Raw genomic sequence first — 21,799 nt, forward strand, 5'->3', positions numbered from 1 at the left:
CTTGTGTTTCTGGTTTTGACAAGACGTTCAACCCCAAACCTGCAGCACTCCCCAGTTCTTCTGAGAACAAGAGGGAGTCCGAGGGCAGCCTCAGAGGAACCATCAGTGTGTGTCCACGTTACACGTACTCTTGTCCACACAGGAGCTCCCTTTTCCCAATCCCAATCCATGTGCATAGAGCCACAGCTGTGGGACACAACCTACCAAGGAGTAGGGCCCCCTGAGACAGCCCTGCCATGGCACAGTGTGCCACCTCTTGGGGTTTAAATGCACAAACGAGTATTTTCGTCACTGCCTCTACCCTCCACAAGGACTTCCTACTATACAAAGAGTTCCACTGGAATTTGGTACATTCAGGTCGTGACTTAAATCATGTACTGCAGGTGTCAAGAAACCGACAGGCAAACAATTTCACTGAGAGGAGCTGCTCAAGTAATCAAAGCAAATCACAATCAAACCCAGCATTTGGGAATGCTCCACAAGACCGGACGTACCTCAGGGAAATAATCCTGCGGAAACTTCTCTTTTTCCAGCATGGGCGTGCTTTCTAAAGTGTCAGAGTAGATTTCTTTCCCAGTAACCTTTTTATACTTCTTAGCTAGGAAGAGAGATAAAACAAAATTAACGTACATAACCTCAACATTTTGAGCAACTTCCTGCACTCGTTGGCAAAGCAGTGACATCTGCAAAACAGCTGGCAAATCAACAGGGCAAATCAAAAGTGTGCAAGCACTGAACTGTTCTGGGGGAAAACCAGAGACCACTAAACCAGGTATAAACACACCTGCTTATAATAGACACCTCGAAGCTACATAGTTATGGATATTGTCATTTCTGCTATCCAGAGCCCCGTAAAATGCTGGAGCCCTAATCATGACCGTGGTCTCTGCACACCCTTGCACTTTAACCCTCCCCAGCTGCTCTGTGACCCTGCAGCCCCCATGTCCTTCAGATCATGCCTTTTGGGCCATCAGCATATGAGGCTGGCACGGGGATTTACAGCTGGAATGGGTGCAGGCTTTGTACCAGAGATTCAGAGGTGACGCACATCACTCTCCAACGTCTCTAATGAATGGTTTCCTCACAGACAGAAACTGCACAGATTCCTATGGATCTACTCAGTTCATGAATGAGAGGTTCTGCTTCTTGATCCACTTCATACTTGGTCTCTCTCCTGATCAGGTCAATGTACTGGCATGTCTAAGGTGAGAACCTGACTTAGTTTACAAACTCCTCCGACACAGGAGTCTGGGCAGCTGTTGTACAGTTGCCATTACACTGGACCTACCCAACTGGATTGAGGTTTGACTGGGAATGTACAGGAGAAAAACTCCAAACCAACTATTATCAAGAACCCTCAATTGTCCAGTTCTACTGGATATCTGGTGAAAACAGCAAGCGGTACAAAAACCTGTCAGTTAAAGTTGTCTAGATAAAGTATTTTATATAATCTGAGGAAGCATTTACTGTAATGTAGCACTGCGTCTTCAGGGGGAAAAAAAAGTATCATTCTTTATGTGCCAATCACTCTGAGGTCTGGCTCCCACAGGAAAACTGAACAAATATCCCAATTCTCAGTGGATCATGGATGGATGTGCTTCTTCCAGCAAGTTTAACAGTGTCAGTAGAGATCCCAATGTCATTTGGGATACAGAGAAGACTTGGTAGAATTGTAAGGACTGAAGGTTTCTGCTGGGAGAACCTCAGTAAAAGGTAAAAGAAGCTCTAGGCAAACGGAGGCACTTCCCCATCATCCACATTGGCACTGACACTACGTGTGAGCCAGTGGCTTGTTGACACGACTGCTGAGCAGTGAATGCAGGGGGAACACAGCCTGTCCCCAGCTAAAAACAGCTCTACTCATTTCTGACTTCACACCAGAGAACAAGATTCTTTTTGTAAATCAAAGTGGTCGACTGGAACTGGTTAAACCCCTCTTTGGAGGATGGCCCTTCAGAACAAACAGCTTGGCACTAGTTTAAATTGTAAGCACACTTTTGGGCCTCTGACCACTGTGAAAACAGTCCAACGCCTCTATGCTGTAGCAAATAATATGTGAGGCTGTAGGAGAAAGATGTTCTCATTTTAAAACTCAAATACGTCTTCCTGAGATCTGAAAAACAGAGACAATCTTTTTTTTTTTCCCAAAGTCTGTATTCAGTCACATCCAACTGTGCAGTGAATTTTGAAAAGCCACAGCGATGTTCCAGGAATACTGAATTGTGTATTAACATCTATTTTTGCATGCTTTTGAGCAGAACCGGAATTTCATAATGATTTTTGTGCAGAGGATGTTTGTATCCACTCAGATTTTTCTTCTGATTTAAAGGCTTAATACACTGTGAAAACGTCAACAGTCCTGACGAGAAGAGGCAAGTTTTACATTTCCCCTGAAAGATGGGAGCCTTCACGGTCATATTTTACAACCCCTACGCTGGGAGACGGATTCTGCTCTACATTATGAGAACAGTGGGTGACTTACAACAGTGATTCACCCATTTTCTTGGATTCTTATTAAGAGTTTTTTCCTTCCAAATGATACCTGGGCCAAAGCCATCTTTATGTGAATGGTTCCCATCCCAGCCAGTTCTGCTAAGGTTTTGCAAAGCAAAACAAAGCACTGACCATTTAAAGCATTTATTTTCTGGAACAAGTATCTGCTTATTGCTTTCCTATTGATTGTTTTCCCCTACATTTTTTCCTTCCATTTTCTCACTGCCCTTTTTAATTCTTACACTTCCTTTTAAAAGCTGTACAGTAGCGAATATGTTGCCAATCAATGATTAATAAATCCCAAAAGCTCCTCTTTTCCTGAAGCAGCTGCCATTTCCCTGTCAGGTGTGGCTGGAGCAGGACACATCCCGTCTGTGACCAGCAGGAGGAACCTTGAAGCGGAGTTCGGATGAAACTGCTGCTCCTCCAGTGCTGGTGGGATGAAGCTGTGGGCTCAGGTGTGCAGACAGTTCACAGATTATTGGCACACAAAGTCATTCACACGGTAGAATGAATGAAGAGCCACAGCAGTGGAGAGCAGACCGTTCTACCCAGGGCCTGGGCAACACCTGGGACCCTCAGCATCCCCCAGTGTCCACAGTTCAGTCCCCCATGTGCACAATTTGTTACTGAGTGTCTGCAGAACGTCTCTGGTCTGGGAGAAAGCCCAGGTACAGCCTCTCTGGAGTGCCAGCCTCACTGTGGAGTGTTCCCATATGGTTTGTCAGAGATAAAATCACTCTGTCTGTGATGTTATTATGAAAATGTTCCTTCAGCACTGAAACCAGTAGTGACAGGACGACTTATGTTGGCTAAATCTTGAGTAGCTACACATGCAGAACTACCGTTCAAATATTTCAGGGCAGGAAGACCCTGTACCCTCAATTACACAAGCAGAAAGAATCTGTCTCTACTGAGAACAAAAATAATGAATCTATATAATTAAGACAATTATAACACTCCATAGTTACCACCATTTCAACAGTGTCTCAAATTAATGGGATGCTAGATGAAGTATTAACGTGGCTCAGCTCAGTGAGTTAAATGAAGCTCAGGAGATTTTTATATTAAATATACACAGTTCTCAACTGAAATAACATAAATTTTACATAATCCTTTCTATATTCACCTCTGGAAGCATTCAATAATTTTCTATCATATTTTTAATATTTAATGTACATAACCTTGCATTACTTTTAAACTTGTGAAATGTAGCAAGACCTCCAAGCTGAAGGATCAATGTGGGTTAAAACAATGCCACCCTCCTACTGACCTGCTCTGCTCCTGAGTAATTTAAGCCATAAATCTACCTCAGCTGCTTTGCAAAATGACCATTGCTGTTGGACAGTTAAGGTCTTGGTCCTGTATCTGATCTACACGGAAGAACCTTGTGGCCATTCAGAGTTCTGAAACCCTCAGGGATCACTATGGACCATGGGAATGATTAATGCTCCAGCTTGCAACCTGTGGCCGGTCCATTGACTTCTCCTAAGAGGTCTATAAAAGGTAAGAAAAGTAACACCTGTCACCAAGAGACCTGCATGCATTATACAGGAGTCTGTGTAACATGGAAACACTGCCAAGCACCACCATCAGAAAAGAGGATGGAAAAGCTGCCTTGATGTATAAACCAAATTGTCCATTAAAAACATTTAACTCCTTTGCTTACCTTTAAAATCAAACTGGTAGATGTTTTTCAAAGATTCATGAAGAAAGTAAAAACTTCCTAGAGCCTGTAATAAAACAATAATAAAATATGAAATTAAAAAAATATCCACTTTGGCTAACTAAATTCAAAAGAATATCATGGTTTTCAATTAGAAAAAAAAACCGCACAGAAGAAATTTATTCATGTTTAAATTTTCTAAGATCTATAAAAATATTAATTTCCTTTATTGCTTCTCTGAAGTTTCATCAACCCTTATAAAGAAGATCCTTAACAGCCGACCAACCACGGTAAGGGCACCACAGCCAGTGTACATTTAAACACCAAACAGATGGACATGATGGGTGACACCAACTGGTGCCCTTCTGGGCCCCAAACACAGCCCCTCAGGTCTGTTACAAAAACATGACAATATCTCCTTCACTTTCAGAGCAAAACCAAAGCTTTTGGAGCCTGTTGTACAGGAACAAGGGAAAGTTTTCCATTTTCTAACTTGCACCTCAAGCCTCTCAGAAGGGGCTCCACAACCTCCCAACAGCCTGACGTGTTTTTTTCCTACCCTGAGAATGAAAAAGTTCCTCAACAGGGACAACACCCTCTGCCTTCCTGCTCCAGTCTTCTCTCCATATGCCCCTTTTCCCAAGACCCTCCACAGCTGCCAAACCAGGGTGCTCAGGCCAACAGTCCCTTCCTGGCTCCGTTTGTGCCATGGGAGTTTTGCCATGATGAGACTTACAGGTACAGTGAGCCTGCTGCTTGCTTTGCCTTCTCAGTCATGTCATACACTGCTTTCCTCCAGTTAATGAGAGGAAAATGACGTGTTAGAAGAGAGCAAATGAAAATCAAGTGAGAAACAAAAAGCAGTGTAAACAGACTTATAGTGGAATAGGAAAAAATTTAGAAATTTTAAATGAGAACTTGATAAGCCTTCAAATACATTTGCTGCACTCAACAGAAGCTGAGAAAAAAGCAGCCTGCTACTAGACAAACTCTTACTGAGAAGAATAAAAGAAGCAACGCATTAACCAAAAAGGATGATTTAGTTTCATTCCACTTCGGCTCGGGGACTGCTGCATTATTTATAAGGCGCTGCACATCCAGAGATTAAACATTTGCTGATTTGTCAAAAGCACAAACATGAGGTCCTGCCCATCTCCTTGACATATTAGTCCATCCAACAGAAAACACTGTCACACGTTTAATTGATGAGTACACGTCCCTGCGACCCAGGCAGATTCCTTCGGGCCTTTGGGCTTCTTTTTTATAACATGGAGGAGGCGAACAGGGAACTGCAGGAGACACTCCTGTGAAGGACTCAAGGTTAACTGTGCTGCAACAAGGACACACTGCCAGGAAAAAATAAATCCTGGTACAAGATAAAAGCACTGCCACCTGATACTCCCAGTTGGTCCATCCCTTTCTTCAATGCACAGGACAAAATCTGACATATATAAAGATAACACTTTGCTATATAATAATACTCTTTAAGAACTCAGTATAAAGATACAGCTTTATTTCACCTTCTAACATGGCCTTCAGAATAAAAAAAAGGAGCCTCAGCAAGCATCTGGGAAGTATCATCCCAAATGCCTCAAGTCTGAAAAATTTAATAGCAAATGAAAAAGGGATCCTGGAATGGGAACTCAGGCTATGTCAGTAACGTGTGGCCAAGTCAGCCTACCTGTGACATCTCAGTGCTGTTTTTAAGGGAGCTTTTCTTTTTCCCACAAAGCAGAACAGCAGGATCATACTGTCAAAGTACCTCCAGTCCATGCCCTGCCCCATGCAGTCTCCTCAGAGAGGAGACTCAGAACTCTCCTGGGCTGGAGCCTCCCTCCCCTCCTGAGCTGCTGCTTCAGTGTCTCACCACCTTCATGGTAAACTTTTCCCTTTATTCTCATCAGAATTCCCTATGCCACAGCTAAGTAAAAAAGATTAATTATGTGGAAATAGTGATCTGTCCAAATCAGGTACAAATCTAGGTGACAGAATTATGAACTCTGAAGCTTCTCACGCCACATATCAACAAGTAAACCACGAAGAATCCAGATGCTCTAACACCTGTTTTATTTAGGTGTCATAATTCTACAAAAAACAGTACTGTCACCCGTCCTCAAGCTACAACTTCCTTTCTGAGTGTCACGATTCGCTCATTGCTAGACTTCTTACAGCTTTAATCTCAATTTTAAAAACTAATTTTGAAGACTTATGCAGTAAAAGTTCGGTTTCATAGTTTGCACTTGTAGAACAGAGTGTCAACTACTCATGCACAATGAATCTGTGACAGTGATGAAGTAACTCCGTCAATTTTCAGGAACTGATACCACTAACATTAAGACAGCCTTGGACTGTGCAACTCCAAACACCCCACTGAAAAGAATCAAAACTATAATGGAATGGAAATTACAGCTATCGCTATCTTCCGCATTGTTATAGACTTAATCAGGTTTAGGTACATAAATGTGAACTTGTAAAAATGATGGAGTGCACTTATAATTCCCTGCCCTAATGCAATGAAATATACATAAAAAACCCTTCCAGGGCCTAATGCTTAGGCCCTTTTGTTGCGACGATTATGTTAATTCAATTTATTTCTCATAAAATGCCAGTTTAACAATACAGTTAAATGAGATTAATTTAAAGAGTAGAACCTTGCTTTATTTTCTTATTTACAATTTCAATATCCTTTGGAAAAAGCAGCAGTGGCACATACAGCAGCAGCAGTATGTACAGTATCTAAGTGATACAACACAGGAACACATTATAGATTATAAACCACCCAAAGAGCTCAACTTTTAAACATCTCAAATGCAAAGAAAGCAAGCTATTATTTGTTCCACTTTAAGGGTTGTTGAAATGGATGACTTCTGCTGTTAGTAGAAGTTCTACACCACTTGTAAATAGATGCTTCTACTCAAATGGAATCTCAGTGGTTGTGCTGTGCACTGTCCCTTCCTTGCTCAGTTACAGAGGCTTCACCAGTGTAAATGAGCCGATCTGGGAATACTGCAGCCCTCTTCATTCCTTCTTCTGGGAATACTGCAGCCCTCTTCACAACAGCCCTTCTAGAGCACAAACCTGGAAAACAGTGTGCACTGAGGGCCACTGAGGCTGACTTCACCACACATCAGAGACGATGCACGTTCTGCAGCTGTGCCCCTTCAGACAGTGCCACCCCTGAAGGGATCAGCCTTTCCTCTCCAGCATTCAGAGCACCCTAATTTCTGAGGGCAGGGCTCAGACATGGTGCAGTAGCTCTCATCAGCTGCTCCGATCCTGAATGGAGCACTCCTGCCCCAGGGAACAAACAGGGCATGGCACACGCCCTGCCACTTGTGAAGTCGCACCAGAGTGAAGTGCAGGGAACAGCCACAGGCTTGTCTGCTTGACTTCCCAAGCAGTCTGCAAACACAAACTAGTCATGGATTCCGTTTCAGTAGCCTCAAGTCAGAGTGATGAATGGATAGCTCACAGTTCAGCTCAGATCAGAAAGTTCTTAACTTGTCAGGCCAACCTCCATGCTCCTGGGCTAGTAACTAAAATCATCATACTTTGGAGCACCAGAAGTTTCTAGAAGCTCAGGGAGACCATCCCAACCTGTTGGCCTCAGGTGGTCACAGGGACAACACATGTAATTCCTGGGACTGATCAGGCAGGTGAATTAGGAAGAAATTCTTCCCTGTGAGGGTGGTGAGAACCTGGCACAGGTTGCTCAGAGAAGCTGTGGCTGCCCAATCCCTGGAAGTGTGGCCATTCCATGATTCTGTGATTTCTACCCTACTATTAAAGCCAGGGACTGACAAGATACAAAGGGCTTCATCAGAGCCTGAGGTGCCCAGTTACTCCCAGAAGTACATACACAATTCAGAATAACACCCATGCCCACAGGAAAACACCACACAGTCACTGCCAGCGGCTGTACTGAAATTTATTCATATTTTACTTCCCAGAGGAGATTAAACATTGTAAATAGACATGAATATATATATGTCTCTCTCTCTCTATATATATATATACACACATATATATACACCCAACTAAACCAGCAGAGAGCATCAAAGCAGAAAGGTAGGTGGCACAGTCATGAGCAATACTCAATTTTAGCTTGGTCAAGTTCCTTAGAAACACACAAGATGGTAAAACTGATTGTTCTGCTGTCTCCCCTGCTCACTATAACTAAACAGCTTGGATTTAACACCCCTATAATCAAATAGTCAAATCAGCACACAAAACCCTGCAAGTAGAGCAGGGAAAATTTCTTTTGTAAGCTCCCAGGACCTCTTTCAATATCACAGTCACTAACTGCAGAGTACACAGGCAAACACATCCTGGCTTTTGTAAGAATGGTCCCTCCGGAAATGCTCAGGAGCTCAGGGAGAGGCCAGGCATTATCTCAGGCAATGCTGCTTTTAACAACTGCTTTTTCCGGACTGACAGAAGTACCTGACTGTTCCTACCACGTCTGTGTGTGGACCTGTATTGCAGCTGTAGACACAGAGCAACATTTACAATACACTGGGCACGTTCATTAAAGGAGCTTTGCACCTGCCCCAAAAATGTATTATGAATTAAAAAACAGGCATCTTCTCTCTGCTAGCAGACTGAAGTTAAATGTCCACTGCGTTTAATTAGCTTCCAGAATGATACTCATTATGGTATTGGACATTTCTTTCATTATTCCATACCAAAAGACTCATCTGGGAAAACTGGTACTGATGGCAAGATAAACAAATTGGTTGTGATGGATTACACATCTGGCATAATTACAAACACTATTTCTTTGATTATACAGAAATTTGACACAAAAGTTTGAAGATTTAAACAGCTATAATTTTTTAACAGCTTATTGGCATAATTTCTTTTTAAAGTAGGCCATTTCAACTGTGGAGATTTAATGCATAAAGGAAATAGCTGAATAAACATTTAATTACTGCACAGAGTAAACATTTACTGCATTACCTCACTAAATGTGATAGTTAATATATAAAGATTGCTTTAAATATATTTAAAATAAATTGCCCATGATGACATAGAAACTGTAATTCATGTAGTCATAAAATCCATAATTAGCTTTAATGAATATTTAAAGTCAAAGTTCAGCCCAACTTTTTCAATGTTTAACCTACTATATCAATATAGTTCAAGGAATTCATTTATCATGGAACATGACAATGTCTGAATATGAATTAGCGCGGGCACTGCTGACAGGAAGCCCTTATCTCCTACCAGCCTTTTTGGCTCTGCTGAATGTCAACAGTGAGTTTGGCAGGCCTGACACTATTGATTGCCCGCCTGCTTTGCTACCAACAATTAAAAAAGTATTTCACATGTTTATAAACCCGAACATCAAGAGCAGGTATCACTTTCCCATTAGCGAGATGGAGTCTGTGAGTGGCCACATCTCAGTCAGGGCGAGCACAGCACTGGGAGCTGCAGCAGCCCCAGAAGGGCCGACAGCAGTCACACAGGAGCTGCTTTGGGCACGGCACGGGGACACTGTCAGGACTCATTTATGTCCCAGTAAAGTTTAAGAGACTTCAAAAGACAAACCTGAGATGGGAAAGGGCAGGGCCTGACCTTCCTTGCACGCCTGGGGGATGCTGAGCACTGTCAGGGCCTGTGGCCTGGGCCAGCGCGATGGCTGCCATGGCCGGGGGCCGCCTGTTGCCACCTCCCCAGCCAGGGGCTGCCGGGCTCAGAGGCTGTGGGTGCCCAGCTGCCCCCAGGCCAGGCCCCAACACCCAGGGACTGTGGGGTACCTCCCTGCTGAGGGAGTGTGGGGGTACCTGGTGTGAAGGGTGCCCTGCCACAGGGTACAGGAACAGCAAAACAGCTCCAGAATTCTGTTAGGGAACAAGCCACTGGCTACCTTGGATTTCTGTGGCACTTTAGAAACACTTTGTGAAAATACCCACCTTTAGTTTGCCATGAGAAGGTTAGTTTTGATACAGCACTGGGAGCTGCAGCGGCCCCAGAAGGGCCGACAGCAATGTCACACAGGAGCTGTTATGGGCACGGCACGGGGACACTGTCAGGACTCATTTACGACGCAGTGAAGTTTAAGAGACTTCAAAAGACAACCTGAGATGGGAAAGGGCCACTTTCGCAAAAACAGAAGAAGGGGAGCTGCAGGACAGGCTGGTACCAACACACCTGAACAGTGACTGATGAAGTACTGACACCACAAGCGACAGTGCAGGGTCTGCCTGCGGCTCTGCCACACTCGATTCACTACAGCCAAATAACACCAACCGCCTATTGCCCATTCAAGGTTAAAAACCAGGCTGGGTACACAGATTAACTCATTATAAAATACTCTGTCGCTTTTTATTTGCAAACAAATTAGGTGTCCAGCAATTTATCATTTCCTGAATTAGACTTATCAGCTAAAGCACATACAATTAAAGTGCCATTGAGTCTGCCCGGACAGCCCTGCTCCACCTGACGTGCAGACGGCCGGAGCCCGATCCGACCATTCCAAACAATTACACGCCACTCCCACAGCTCCATATCGCAAACACAGGTATCAGCTTCAGTTAAAAGTATTTGAATAATTACATCTTTAATAAAGTGTCAAAGTGAGTGGGCTCCAGATACTCAGTGACAAACTTCAAAAACTCTCTCGACACATGAGAACTTGTTCTGTATTAAAAACAATAGTTCAGTTACATGTGATAATCTCATTAAAGCAAATGGAATTGTCCACTTGGAAAGAGTAAAACCAGTGGTAGGATTGGCACTGCAAACTCTCCTACTCCATAAAACCTAAACCAATGTTATGCATCATAACATAAACATACAAATAAGATATATATAATACCCATGCTGTAAAGAAGCCACTTGCACTTTTATCTTACCAGTGTCTCCAATGCTCATTTCCCAGTTAAGTCAGTGCTGCTGGAGCACTGGAGTCTTCTGGAAGCAGAAGCAGCAGGTGCAGCAGGTAGGGATAAAAAAGTGTCCACTTTAGGCACTAGGAGTCCCTAACTCCTGGGAATTTCTTGACTATATTAGATCTGTACCTGTGAAGACCCTTCTGCATTTCGACATTAATTTCCACATGCTGGTTTTGACTTCAAAAGTTATTTTGTCTTGAAAAAATCTAATTTGTTTATAATCCATTTATTTCATGGACCTGCCAGTTTTTCAGACCAACTCTTCCAGCCATACAGCTGCACCAGGCTGGCAAGTTGACCTCCATCTGCTCTGTGCCAGGTGAATCACCTCAGACTGCCTGTGTTCCCAGCTGTCAGAACACACAGTGTGGTTCCCAGTCATCCTCAACTCACTTTAGTGCCACAACCTTTGCTGTTGAGTTGTAGCTGAGCATCCCCAGACATACTTGTAACATCTAGTGCTGCTCCCTCGCTCTCTTCCTTCTTACTTCTTCACAGCAGCCCTTTCAAAGTGCAGGACCAATAATAATGCAGCTATCAAGGGGGATAATCACTATAAAATGTACCACTAAAATCCAAATAATTAAAAAAAAAATTATGATTTGTTTTTGCTTTTATAATAGTTGAATTAAATGTAATTAGGAAACAACTGATGCACAGGTGTTCATATATAGTTTTATAGCTTGTAACATTTATTCTCATTACCAGGATTCAGATATTTTCAAAAAGGCTTATCTGTTTAGGTTTCTGTAAAGGTTAGAACTTGTCTACCTGACAGACTGGAGTAACTGTTTTTTAAAAATTCCAAGATATCTAAATCCCAAGTCATTTAAATTCTTAATCAAGGGATCAACATAAAAAAAGAAACCTGTCTGCCATCCTGGTCATTACAGATACCTCAGAGAGGTCCCTGCTAACAGCAATCAGTCAGGGTACATTTTCCGGAATAAAACTGAAGTCCCGGGAGCTTTCATTTTCCTGTTTTGAAAACTAACAAAATGAGGGATCTTCAGCTAACACGATCCATCTCTACCATCTTCTCTTTATAATTTCGTCACAACAAACGAAAAATCATATTCAATTTTAAAAGATTATTTGGGACCAGTTAATTTAAGAAGAGAAAAATTAACGAACAAAACTTCTGAGCTATGTATTAACATGTCTGCTGAGTAAATGAATAACCCATATGTAACCTACCACATTGACAAAGAATATTTAATGCCACTTTTGATACTTATATATTTCACAAAAAGATTTCATATTTTAATTAAAAATAAATTCAATTTTAAAAAAAGTCAGACAGAGGTTCTTTTTCTGAAAACCAAGATTAGTGACAGACCAAGGAGCCAACCTGAGCTAAGGGAAGTGTACATGTGCTGTGCAGTTACAAAAAAGGCCACTTATCAATATTCCTAAACACAAAGTAGAGCTCTCACAAAGTCATTAATCACGCTGTTATTTAATATTTCTATTACACAAGCACTCTGGAGGCCCCAATCAGGATAAGAGGCACCCAGCCTGGCTCCGCACCAGTGCGGAAAGGAGGCAGTCGGAATACAGGATGCAGAGCTGTAGTTCAGGGCCACACTCTGGATTTGGCCCCAGCAAGTTTTAATAGGACTGACAGCAGGGAGTGAGTGTGATCAGAGAGCCAAAACCTCAGTCGAGGACATTCAAAGCCAGAGCAAAGCACCTTGCCCTGCTCAGAATATTCATTGACTCTTCAGGATGGAAAAGGAGAGAATGAAAGTCTGATTTCCATCAGTAAGCACAGCAGACAGGATAAGCTAAGTGCTTCTCAAAAAATACACAGGTAAATGCTAAATACTTCACAGTTATTTCAGTGTTGAGCCTCATGGAGAGCCTAAAACATCTGGGTAGTTAAAAGTTCCCAACCAACAAGCTCAAAAAATTGTCCAAAGAGCCAGTTTTATCCCATGGATAGTGGCAACAGTTCCTGAACTTTAAGAAACAGAGCTCGAGTCTCAGGTTGCAGAAGATAATATAGAAGTGCAGAATATTATTTTTCAGCTACATTCTATATTCTGTGTCCCATGGATTTTTGCAGCCAGGCCTGGTCGGAAGAAAGAGCAGCCCAAGGAAAACCCTTTCCTGCTGGGCACTGGACAGTGGCTGATCTTGGAACTTGGACCCAACCTGGATGGCTTCTGAGCAGATGGGAGACACTGCTGGATGCTTAATGCTTTATCACAGTTCTCTTCTAATAAGAAAAAAAGGTGCTTTATTTGGGGAAAAACTGGTAGGTTGGGTGACTCCTATTACATTGACTCGATTCTAAATAATCTTAATTTTAAAAACTTTAAATCAATTCAGTGTTTCATTGATATATTCTTACATAATACACTCGAGATGGCAAATTCAATTTGATGAGGAGGCATTAATGTCCATTTCATTTAGCATTATACAGGTCATCTCCAAATAGGAAAGTACCATGTGGTAAAAGGTTGTATTTAGCGTGTCACAGTCACTGGTGGTTGTTTCGTATCTCAGAGAACCTCTGTAGCTGCCTCAAAATAAGAGATGATTGATTTACAAAGTACCAAATTTCAAATTTCATATTCTAGGACTAAACATCAAATAATTGGACAAAGCTGTCCCCCTGTCTGACCCATCACAATCAAGCCCCTTTCAAGGTTGACTGCCTGCATAAGAAATATGTGCATAATTTCATTTTGTCTCCTGTCCAACATCCAATGTTAGAAGTTAATTAAATTGCTTGTCCATTGTATTCATCCACTTACAAAGTTAATGATATTCTGTTCCTGAATTAAAGAGAATTTTATAAAGCCTGCACTATGGAACCTGGCATGCTGTACACCGAGGAGCTGAACCCTGTCATGGTTCCTGATTGCAGCTCTCCTAATTAGGAAACAAAATGAATGTTTCTGTGTCTGCCAATGCAGAGGACAAGTCATTCCAACAGCGAGGGTAAATGCTCCGTACAATAGCAACTTAATAATATCTCATGTTTGACTATAATAAATTCTGCAGGATTAATAAACCTGTTAAATTTTTAAATTACCATAACAAAGATGAACTGCAGTAGAACAAGGCAGACTCAAAAGAGGGTCACAGACTTGAGGGACAGAACAGCTTCTTACAAGGGCATCAACCTCGAGGACACTGAAATCACTGGTTTTCGTTCTAGTTTGAGATGAAGAAGGCAAGTACAATGCTATGGCAATCTGCTGGAGAAGCTGGGATTAATAATTTAAACTGCTCTGGTGCTTTTGGACCAGCTACACCAACCTGGTACCTGTGCAAGACTCCTGAGCAGTCACACAGCCAAAAGTGTAACACAGCTGCAAATCCAGGACTTACAATGGCACTCCTGCCACACCGGAACGCTGCTGAGGACAGTGCTGATGCCACCATGAGCCAAAGCCAGAATCCAGCACAAAACCTACACACCGTGTGACAGCATAGCTGGTTTAAGCAAACATAAGAAAACATCAGGATTAATGAAAAGGAACTATTTTTCCTGGAATTATAGACAATAATTATATGCAGAATAACCAAATGCCTGCTGCCACTTTGCATTTCTTCATGTACACTTCAGAGCAATAGTTTGACATAATCAACTTTGAACTATGCTCAGCATTTTCTTCAAGTGGTTTTATTTCCAAAGTAAGGTTGCATGGACCAATCCCAAAGATGTATTTCAACTAATGTAACTTTTTTCAACTGCAACTCATTAAATGGTATTGGCAAATCAATAAGGACATAAAGATGTAAAGCTTTTCTTTATGAAATAAACCAAATTATACTCTTCTAATCTAAACACTCAGTCAAGTCAATTGATAATTAAATCACGTAGAAAACCTGCCCAGTTATTAAAATCTTTTCAGAATGTCCATGAGAGTTTGAGCACGCACTTATATAATACATAATATTTATACTTCTGTCTTTCAGAACTTTTCAATTTCAATTAAAATTCTGTAATTTTTATTGGGAATCACATTACATGCATGATAGAGATAAGCTAATTAAAGGACAATCAGTTCTAAGAGATGGCCAACAATGAACCTAACCAGTTTACAAATTACCTATGGGCCACTCAACCAGAGCATGTGGACAATTACAGAAAAGCTTTAATTGATTTTTAAAATTTCAATAATATGGTACATTTTGTACATTCATAAGTACTCTGTTTGAGCTCTGATTTCTAGCATTAGGGGAAATACAGGCTACAGTGTGGAGCCTGGACTTGAAGCTCAGTGCAATGGTGACATTCCTTGTGCACCCCAAACCAGCCAGGCCTGCATCTCAACCTAAGCAAATACCTGGTTTACATGGTGTCATGTTTTAAGATAATCATATTTTAAAGGAACACATTCCTGACCAATTACAATTAAAAGGTATTTAGCACACTCACTTGAAGTTGGTTACAGGTAGGCAGGTTCCACTGCTCTGATGACAGACAAGAACATTGTTCTCTGAAAATTCTGGCTACTGAACTGAATTACTCAAGAACAAACTAGAAACTGTCACTCTCTGACTCACTGGTAACACAGCAAACAGAACTCCTTAATGCCCTTTTGTCTCGACATCCTATAAAGTCTGAAACAAAAGGAGGTTTGCCATGGCCTGTTTCTACTGCCTCCTCTTTGTTTCACTGTGGGGAGACTTGATAAGTCCCAGAGCACTGGCTATGAGAAGAAAAGACGAAGCAAAGGCATCTTGTCACCGTGGAAATCCAAGGACACTGCATTATGCTAGGAACAGAAACTCCAGCAATGCTGTGGATGCAGGCATGCAGATGCAGAGGATGCTGTTGTGCAGGGAACTCATTTTGTGAGGCTGCCCCTGTGTGACAGACATCACATAAACAGTGAGCACTCACATCTCCTGACCTGCTTATCCTGGTGAGAGCCTGGAGATGAATGGCACACCAGGACCAATGGGCCCACATCTGCCAGCTGACCGGGCACGCCAGCTTGGATTTATCCTGAAGCAGAAATCCAGCTTCGTGGTAGGGGCAACTTGGAAGGATGCCACCCTCCCTGCTGGAAGAGCTCATTTCACAAGGAAACACCATGAACAGTTTAGGAAGAACCTGTTGGAAATATGTTTGCCATATCTTGCTTGGAACTGCAATTCGTCATTCCATTAATGCTTTACCTTTGGAAGTCTCAGACAAAACTTCAGCTGTTGAACTGCCATAAGGGAATTCACAGTGTGGAGCCGGAAACAACAATACAGCTGCACCCAAAGGTTTTACCATCTTCATGGTGGGGGCCTAGCCTACAAGGGCAGCACTTCAATACTCATCCCTGACTTTAAAAAAACATAAACCAAAAAAAGAAAAACAAAACTAAAGGACTCTATAGAGCATATGAAAAGTGAGTTAAGATTGCTTAATTTACCAGTCTGTCACCACTACCTTGCTCAGACTCCTTGCTACCATCACCATATTACCATTATTTTCTAGCTTTGAGTTAGTAAATGGTAAAGAAAATATATTTAAGCATTTCAAGAACAGCAGAGCATCGTAAGACACTTTGTGAAGCTGATCCATCAATAACAAAAAGTCCACTGTACAAATAAAGCTCATGCTCCTTGATCACATGGAATTTGATAAAAGGAATATGGGACTAAAAGCCTCTGAACTTGCAAATGAGGCCTGACTTCACTACAGTTTCCGATGGGATTAACTGAAGATCTGTTCCTGCTCAGGATGAGGTCAATGCTCCTGCATGAACTGGCAGTGACGGTGCTGAGCAGGGCACTGTGGGCTCTGGTTGCTCTCAACAACAACCCGAAAGACAGAATTCCAGCCCGGAATTACAGTGGGGCTCAAGAGCCACTCTGGGCTGCTGCACTACCAGAACTACTGTCCTTTTACATCTCAATCGGAGCACAAACAAACAGAAAGCATTTTCCATTCCTAAACCGGAAAATGCTTTCTCACAAAAACAGATGAATTAAAAGGCCTAAAAAAAGGCTCTTTCAAAGTGGAAGCTATCAGACAGTAGGGCTGTTATCAGTCAGTTGTGCTGTTAGTCCACCTACAGGAAGGGCTTTTCACCCTACAGGCTCACACCTTGGATTACCAAAAGCCACTATCTGAAAGGAATGTTTCAGTAACAGTGGAAGTGAGAAAGAAAACCTCTATATTGCTAGAAGTAATAACTCGAATTTTATTTTAAAACTGAGAAGACAAAAATAGTCTGTATAAATCAAACAAGTTGTCTCTTCATGTCACTTTTATGATGGACATTAATCTTAGTTTCTAGACAGAACTGCTGTCTGATGTAACCACGCTTATTGACTTAATGGGAAGAAATTTATATTAGTCTAGGAAGCTGTGATGAATGCAGTCTTAAAGTTCAATGACTCAAACACTTAGTAACCTCAAACACTGACCCAGGTAGACAGAAACTTAAATCTTAATCCTGGAGCATAAGTTTGTGCTTCATTCACATTTTGTTGCTGAGACATTTTGAATCTTCATGCGTTTTTACATCTCTTACAGCAAATGTGTGTGTACACACGCACACACACACACACCCCCAGTACATGCAGCACACACTGTTTCCATACAGAGAGGGAAGGCTTTGTGCCCCATTGTCCTCTCTGCCCAGCTCAGGAGATGCAGGTTCTCCCAGAACTAGCACCAGGGCACACGACTTACCCTGGATCTGGCCTTTGCCTTGCAGTGACTGGCCCTATCTTTAACCTAGTTCAGTTCTTCTGGACTTAGGAAAGATATGATAAACAGACTTCACTCCTAAGTATGTTGAAATACAGGTGTTCAATGAATAGAAATGTTCCTTTAACTGGGATGAGACAATATCAGTGCAGCAAAACCCACTTAGCTGCTGGGATGTCACTGACAACGTAGCCAACAAGTGATGGACCACAAACAGGAATGCTACACGTCATCACACAATTAAAAACCTTTAGTACTGACTCCTGTGAAAAGCGAGGCTCAGGGTTCTGCGTAATTTCGATTTAGAAAATAAGACAAAAATTAAAACAAACCCTTGATGTCTTATGGTTCACACATTCAAAACTGAAGATCCCTGATGTGAAATAATACCTAAAATATCTGAAATATTTTAAAATATATGGACACCGGTGGCTTGATCTGTTGATTTTCACTGTAGAGAAAACACTCCAATTCCACCCCCCACTGTCTAAACTTAGAAGAGAGTAGTTAATTAGCTTATGAAATCCATTTTTATAGCAACACCCATTCCACACCATCAGGAGAAATTCCCAGCTGGATGTATGCTGAAACACTGGAGATGACAAAATGCACCAGAGACAATTTATTTGGGGCCTTCGTGAGAAGTTGGTGCATGGAAATAGGAATGTTCCAAGTCAGAAAGAACAAGGCAACCTAGTTTAATCTGATTATTCTGAGGTTGAGGCAACATATTAATCAAGTGGACAAAACAATTCTATTAATGACATTCAAAAGGTACAGTACGATAATCAATCTTTGACTATATTGCAAATGATAAAACAAGCATCCAGAAGGGTTATGCTAATTGCGTGTTTCAAGTCAAATGAACCCATTCCATGCTTTGTCTTGTTTAGACAAATAGAGCATTCCTGTCATTTAATTATATTTCAGATGTCTATACCAGTGTCTGCAGCGATACATTAGCCTACAAAGAACTGGAGATAGACTGTTCCTTCCTGCTCCAGAAGCAGAAACACTGGGGAGCCACGCGGACTCGGCTGCAGGGACACAGGGACAGATCCTGGGAGGACACGGGAACAGACCCCAGGAGTTTTCGGATGGAACGCTCTGCTGGGAGTAGCTGTGTGCCTGCACATCCTCCTCCTCCATCTCAGCCACACGCTGCCCTTCCTTTGCAATTCCCTTCGAGGGGAAGCCATGCTCCACTTTGCCACACACACACCATTCCTCACCTGCAGTGCAGGTTCCAGCATTTCAGTCTTCACTGAAAACAGGAATGTTTTTAAGCAAAAGCTACTAGACCTATAACAGCACCCAAACCCACAAAGAACTCAGAGCAAATAAGTATGTTCCTAAGCCTGTAATTATAGAAAACCAAACCCAGAGACTTTCTCCCAAATCCCAGTCAGAACATTCTTTCTGATAAAAAAGGCATACACAAGTTTTCCTTAGTTTTCAAAGACAGCTTTTTTAAAAATCCCAAGCACAGATCATTGCCATGTATTTCGGAATCCTAACCCCATGCCTTTTGGATCTAGCAAGAGATCACATTTTCATTTAATGCTTTTTCCTCCTTTAAGTGAACAAATGTAAGCAATAAAATAATTCAACTTCCCATGTTGCATCATCTTTCTCACTCTTAAGGACCAGTCCCTTGGTTACGTGCAAGAGAAATGACATCCTAAGGAAGCTACACTAACAAACCCACAGATGCTATTAACTTCAATGGACTTCCTTGGGAATTTACAGAGTTACCAACTGAAAAGAATTTAACACTTCAAGTCAAAGAGCGTGATCTGGCCCTATGTTTTCTTAAATGGCAAAATGTCCATTTTCAGAAAGGAGACACTCGATTTTGAATTGCAGTGACTGCAAGTACCCTGATTCACCCACTATACTGCATTGCTACACTACTAGTTATGGTTTTGTCTGGTAAAACTAAAACATAAAGCATAAGGAAAACTAGCTTACTAGCTCAGGACAGGGGGAAAAAAGTAAACTTGCTTCTATATATGAAAACACAACATCAATTTGGTACAATTTAGCATCCATATTTAATTTTGAATTTTTACACTGCAAACTATCAAAATAGCAATACTTGTTTCCCAGTCACATTTCAAACTAATTATTAGACAAATTCAAATCACCAAAATGAAATTTTTGGCCTTAAAGTATTCCATATATACATATCTGCTAGGACTTTTAAAGCATACTCCCTGCCAGGGTGGTGACGTTTTTAGGTTAAAGGCTTTACAAGGATTAGTCGTCATCTTTACTATTACACGCTGTTTAGTCACCCACGTAAACTCATGTCAGCTTGGCTTAAATTAACTTTAATTCAGGTTTGCCAAAGAAGAAAATCAGACTGTAACTAAATGAGGTCAAGGACTTTGAGGACCTCATCGAGTCCCACAATACCTGGATCTCTTTATGAAGTCCATCTGCTCATCATGAGTCGCGCAAATGGGTGCAAGTATGGATGGCAGATTAAATAACTCTGTTTAATATTAGTCAAAAATAAGAAACAATAACTAATATTTGTAAAAAGTTACACCTGAAATATTCCACTCTGTCTTATGTTAAATGTACTTAGCAGAAAGGTCAGAGCTCCTGAATTTGCTAGATAAATAAATGTTGGTGAGGTGGATGAATCACTGGAGAATTGGTGCATGGCAGCGAATGAATAACCTGCAAATGCTTCCCAAACCCCATTATTTCCCTTTTTCCAGTAGGCCAAAGATTCATGTCCCTGCATGCCGCCAGTTCATTACAGAGAAATATCATTCCTCTCCTGGCACTCTCTGGGCGGCCTCTCAGCCCCACGAGGACCCTTTAATGTTTAATTCCCCATCATCTGCTCCAGTGAACAGCTTAATCTCTGCTTGTATGATCAATACTATATCAGTGTAAATTAAAATGACAATTTTAAAGTAATTAAGCCTGTTAATGCTCGATTCAAATGTCATTATTTGCACAAGGGATTGAGGAGAAATTACATCGTGTCCAGGGTGACAGGAAAATGTTTGAGCCTTCTCAATCCTGTTGCCGCTGTGCCACTGGAGGCTTTAGCAAAGCAGATTAACTTCTAGCTCCCACTGCCAGGATACCTATCCAATTTCAAAAGAGGATAACACGATTTGATAAATTTAATTCCAGCTACAAACTCAATTATTGTGATAATGGATGAAAACTGGGAGGAGACACTAAACAAGACCCACATAAAAAATACACTTAACTTCAGAATGAGATACAACAGTAATTGTTTTATTTGATTTGCTCTATCCCTTTTGAAAACCCTTTAAATAATTGTGATTGTTAGAAGAATGGCCAGCATTTATTAAATAGCATGAGCTCTGAGATCAAAGTGGCTGCAGTTTAAAGGATTTTGGTCACAATAGAAATGTTTGCTATCCGTCGTTGTACAGCTACATTTATTAGACAAGTAAAATTACATCATTACAGTATTGGATCTCATAAATAGATCTATAAAACTCAACTACGTTCAGATGAAATCTCAGCCCATTCTACGTGCTGGCCTTTCCAGACCCTGCCGTGACAGCCTGTAGTCATTTATTATTTCAAAGCAAGATTTTAATAATAGAAAACCTTAAACTGTACGAGACAGCCATAGGAGTGGGTTTGGATTTCACGTCTGACCAGCTGAAAGTGCAGCTGAGCTATTGTTACCTGAGCTCATCTCTAACTTCAGGATTCAGAAGTACACAGCAATTTAGGCAAAACCCTGGACAGAGCCATCAGTATTTGATATTTTGAAGCAGATAGCAAAAGTGAAACACTCTATGTCATGGATTTAACTCAATGATAAGGAATAGCAGAAAACTACTTCTGCAAGTGAAGTTTCAGCAGTACCAAATTCCTACTGCAAAGGTACCACCAGCCCCCAGAGGTGCCTGAGAGGTCCATCAGCATTCCTGTCACTGGATATTGTTTAATAAATTCAGTTTATCTGACCACTTGCATTTCCTGAAGTTCTCTGAAATAATTATATTGAATTTTTATTAGTGCACATGAAACATTTTTGGCTTGCACTTCTTTGAATAATAAATGGCA

The 21,799-nt window shown here is 41.5% G+C and overlaps 1 protein-coding gene across 1 annotated transcript in view; it reads right to left on the reverse strand.

The window, feature by feature from the left end:
- Window positions 1-21,799, reverse strand: part of INPP5A (inositol polyphosphate-5-phosphatase A) — a 139,408-nt gene that overhangs the window by 86,217 nt on the left and 31,392 nt on the right. Inside the window, exons 4-5 of the mRNA XM_018078504.1 lie at window positions 4,163-4,226; window positions 495-598 (exon numbers count right to left, since the gene is read on the reverse strand). Coding sequence (XP_017933993.1) covers window positions 495-598; window positions 4,163-4,226 — 168 coding nt within the window. The remainder of the gene's footprint in view (window positions 1-494; window positions 599-4,162; window positions 4,227-21,799) is intronic.

This window comes from Manacus vitellinus, unplaced genomic scaffold (genome assembly GCF_001715985.3).
Source record: "Manacus vitellinus isolate BGI_N305 unplaced genomic scaffold, ASM171598v3 scaffold_40_pilon, whole genome shotgun sequence".
Lineage (NCBI taxonomy): Eukaryota > Metazoa > Chordata > Aves > Passeriformes > Pipridae > Manacus > Manacus vitellinus.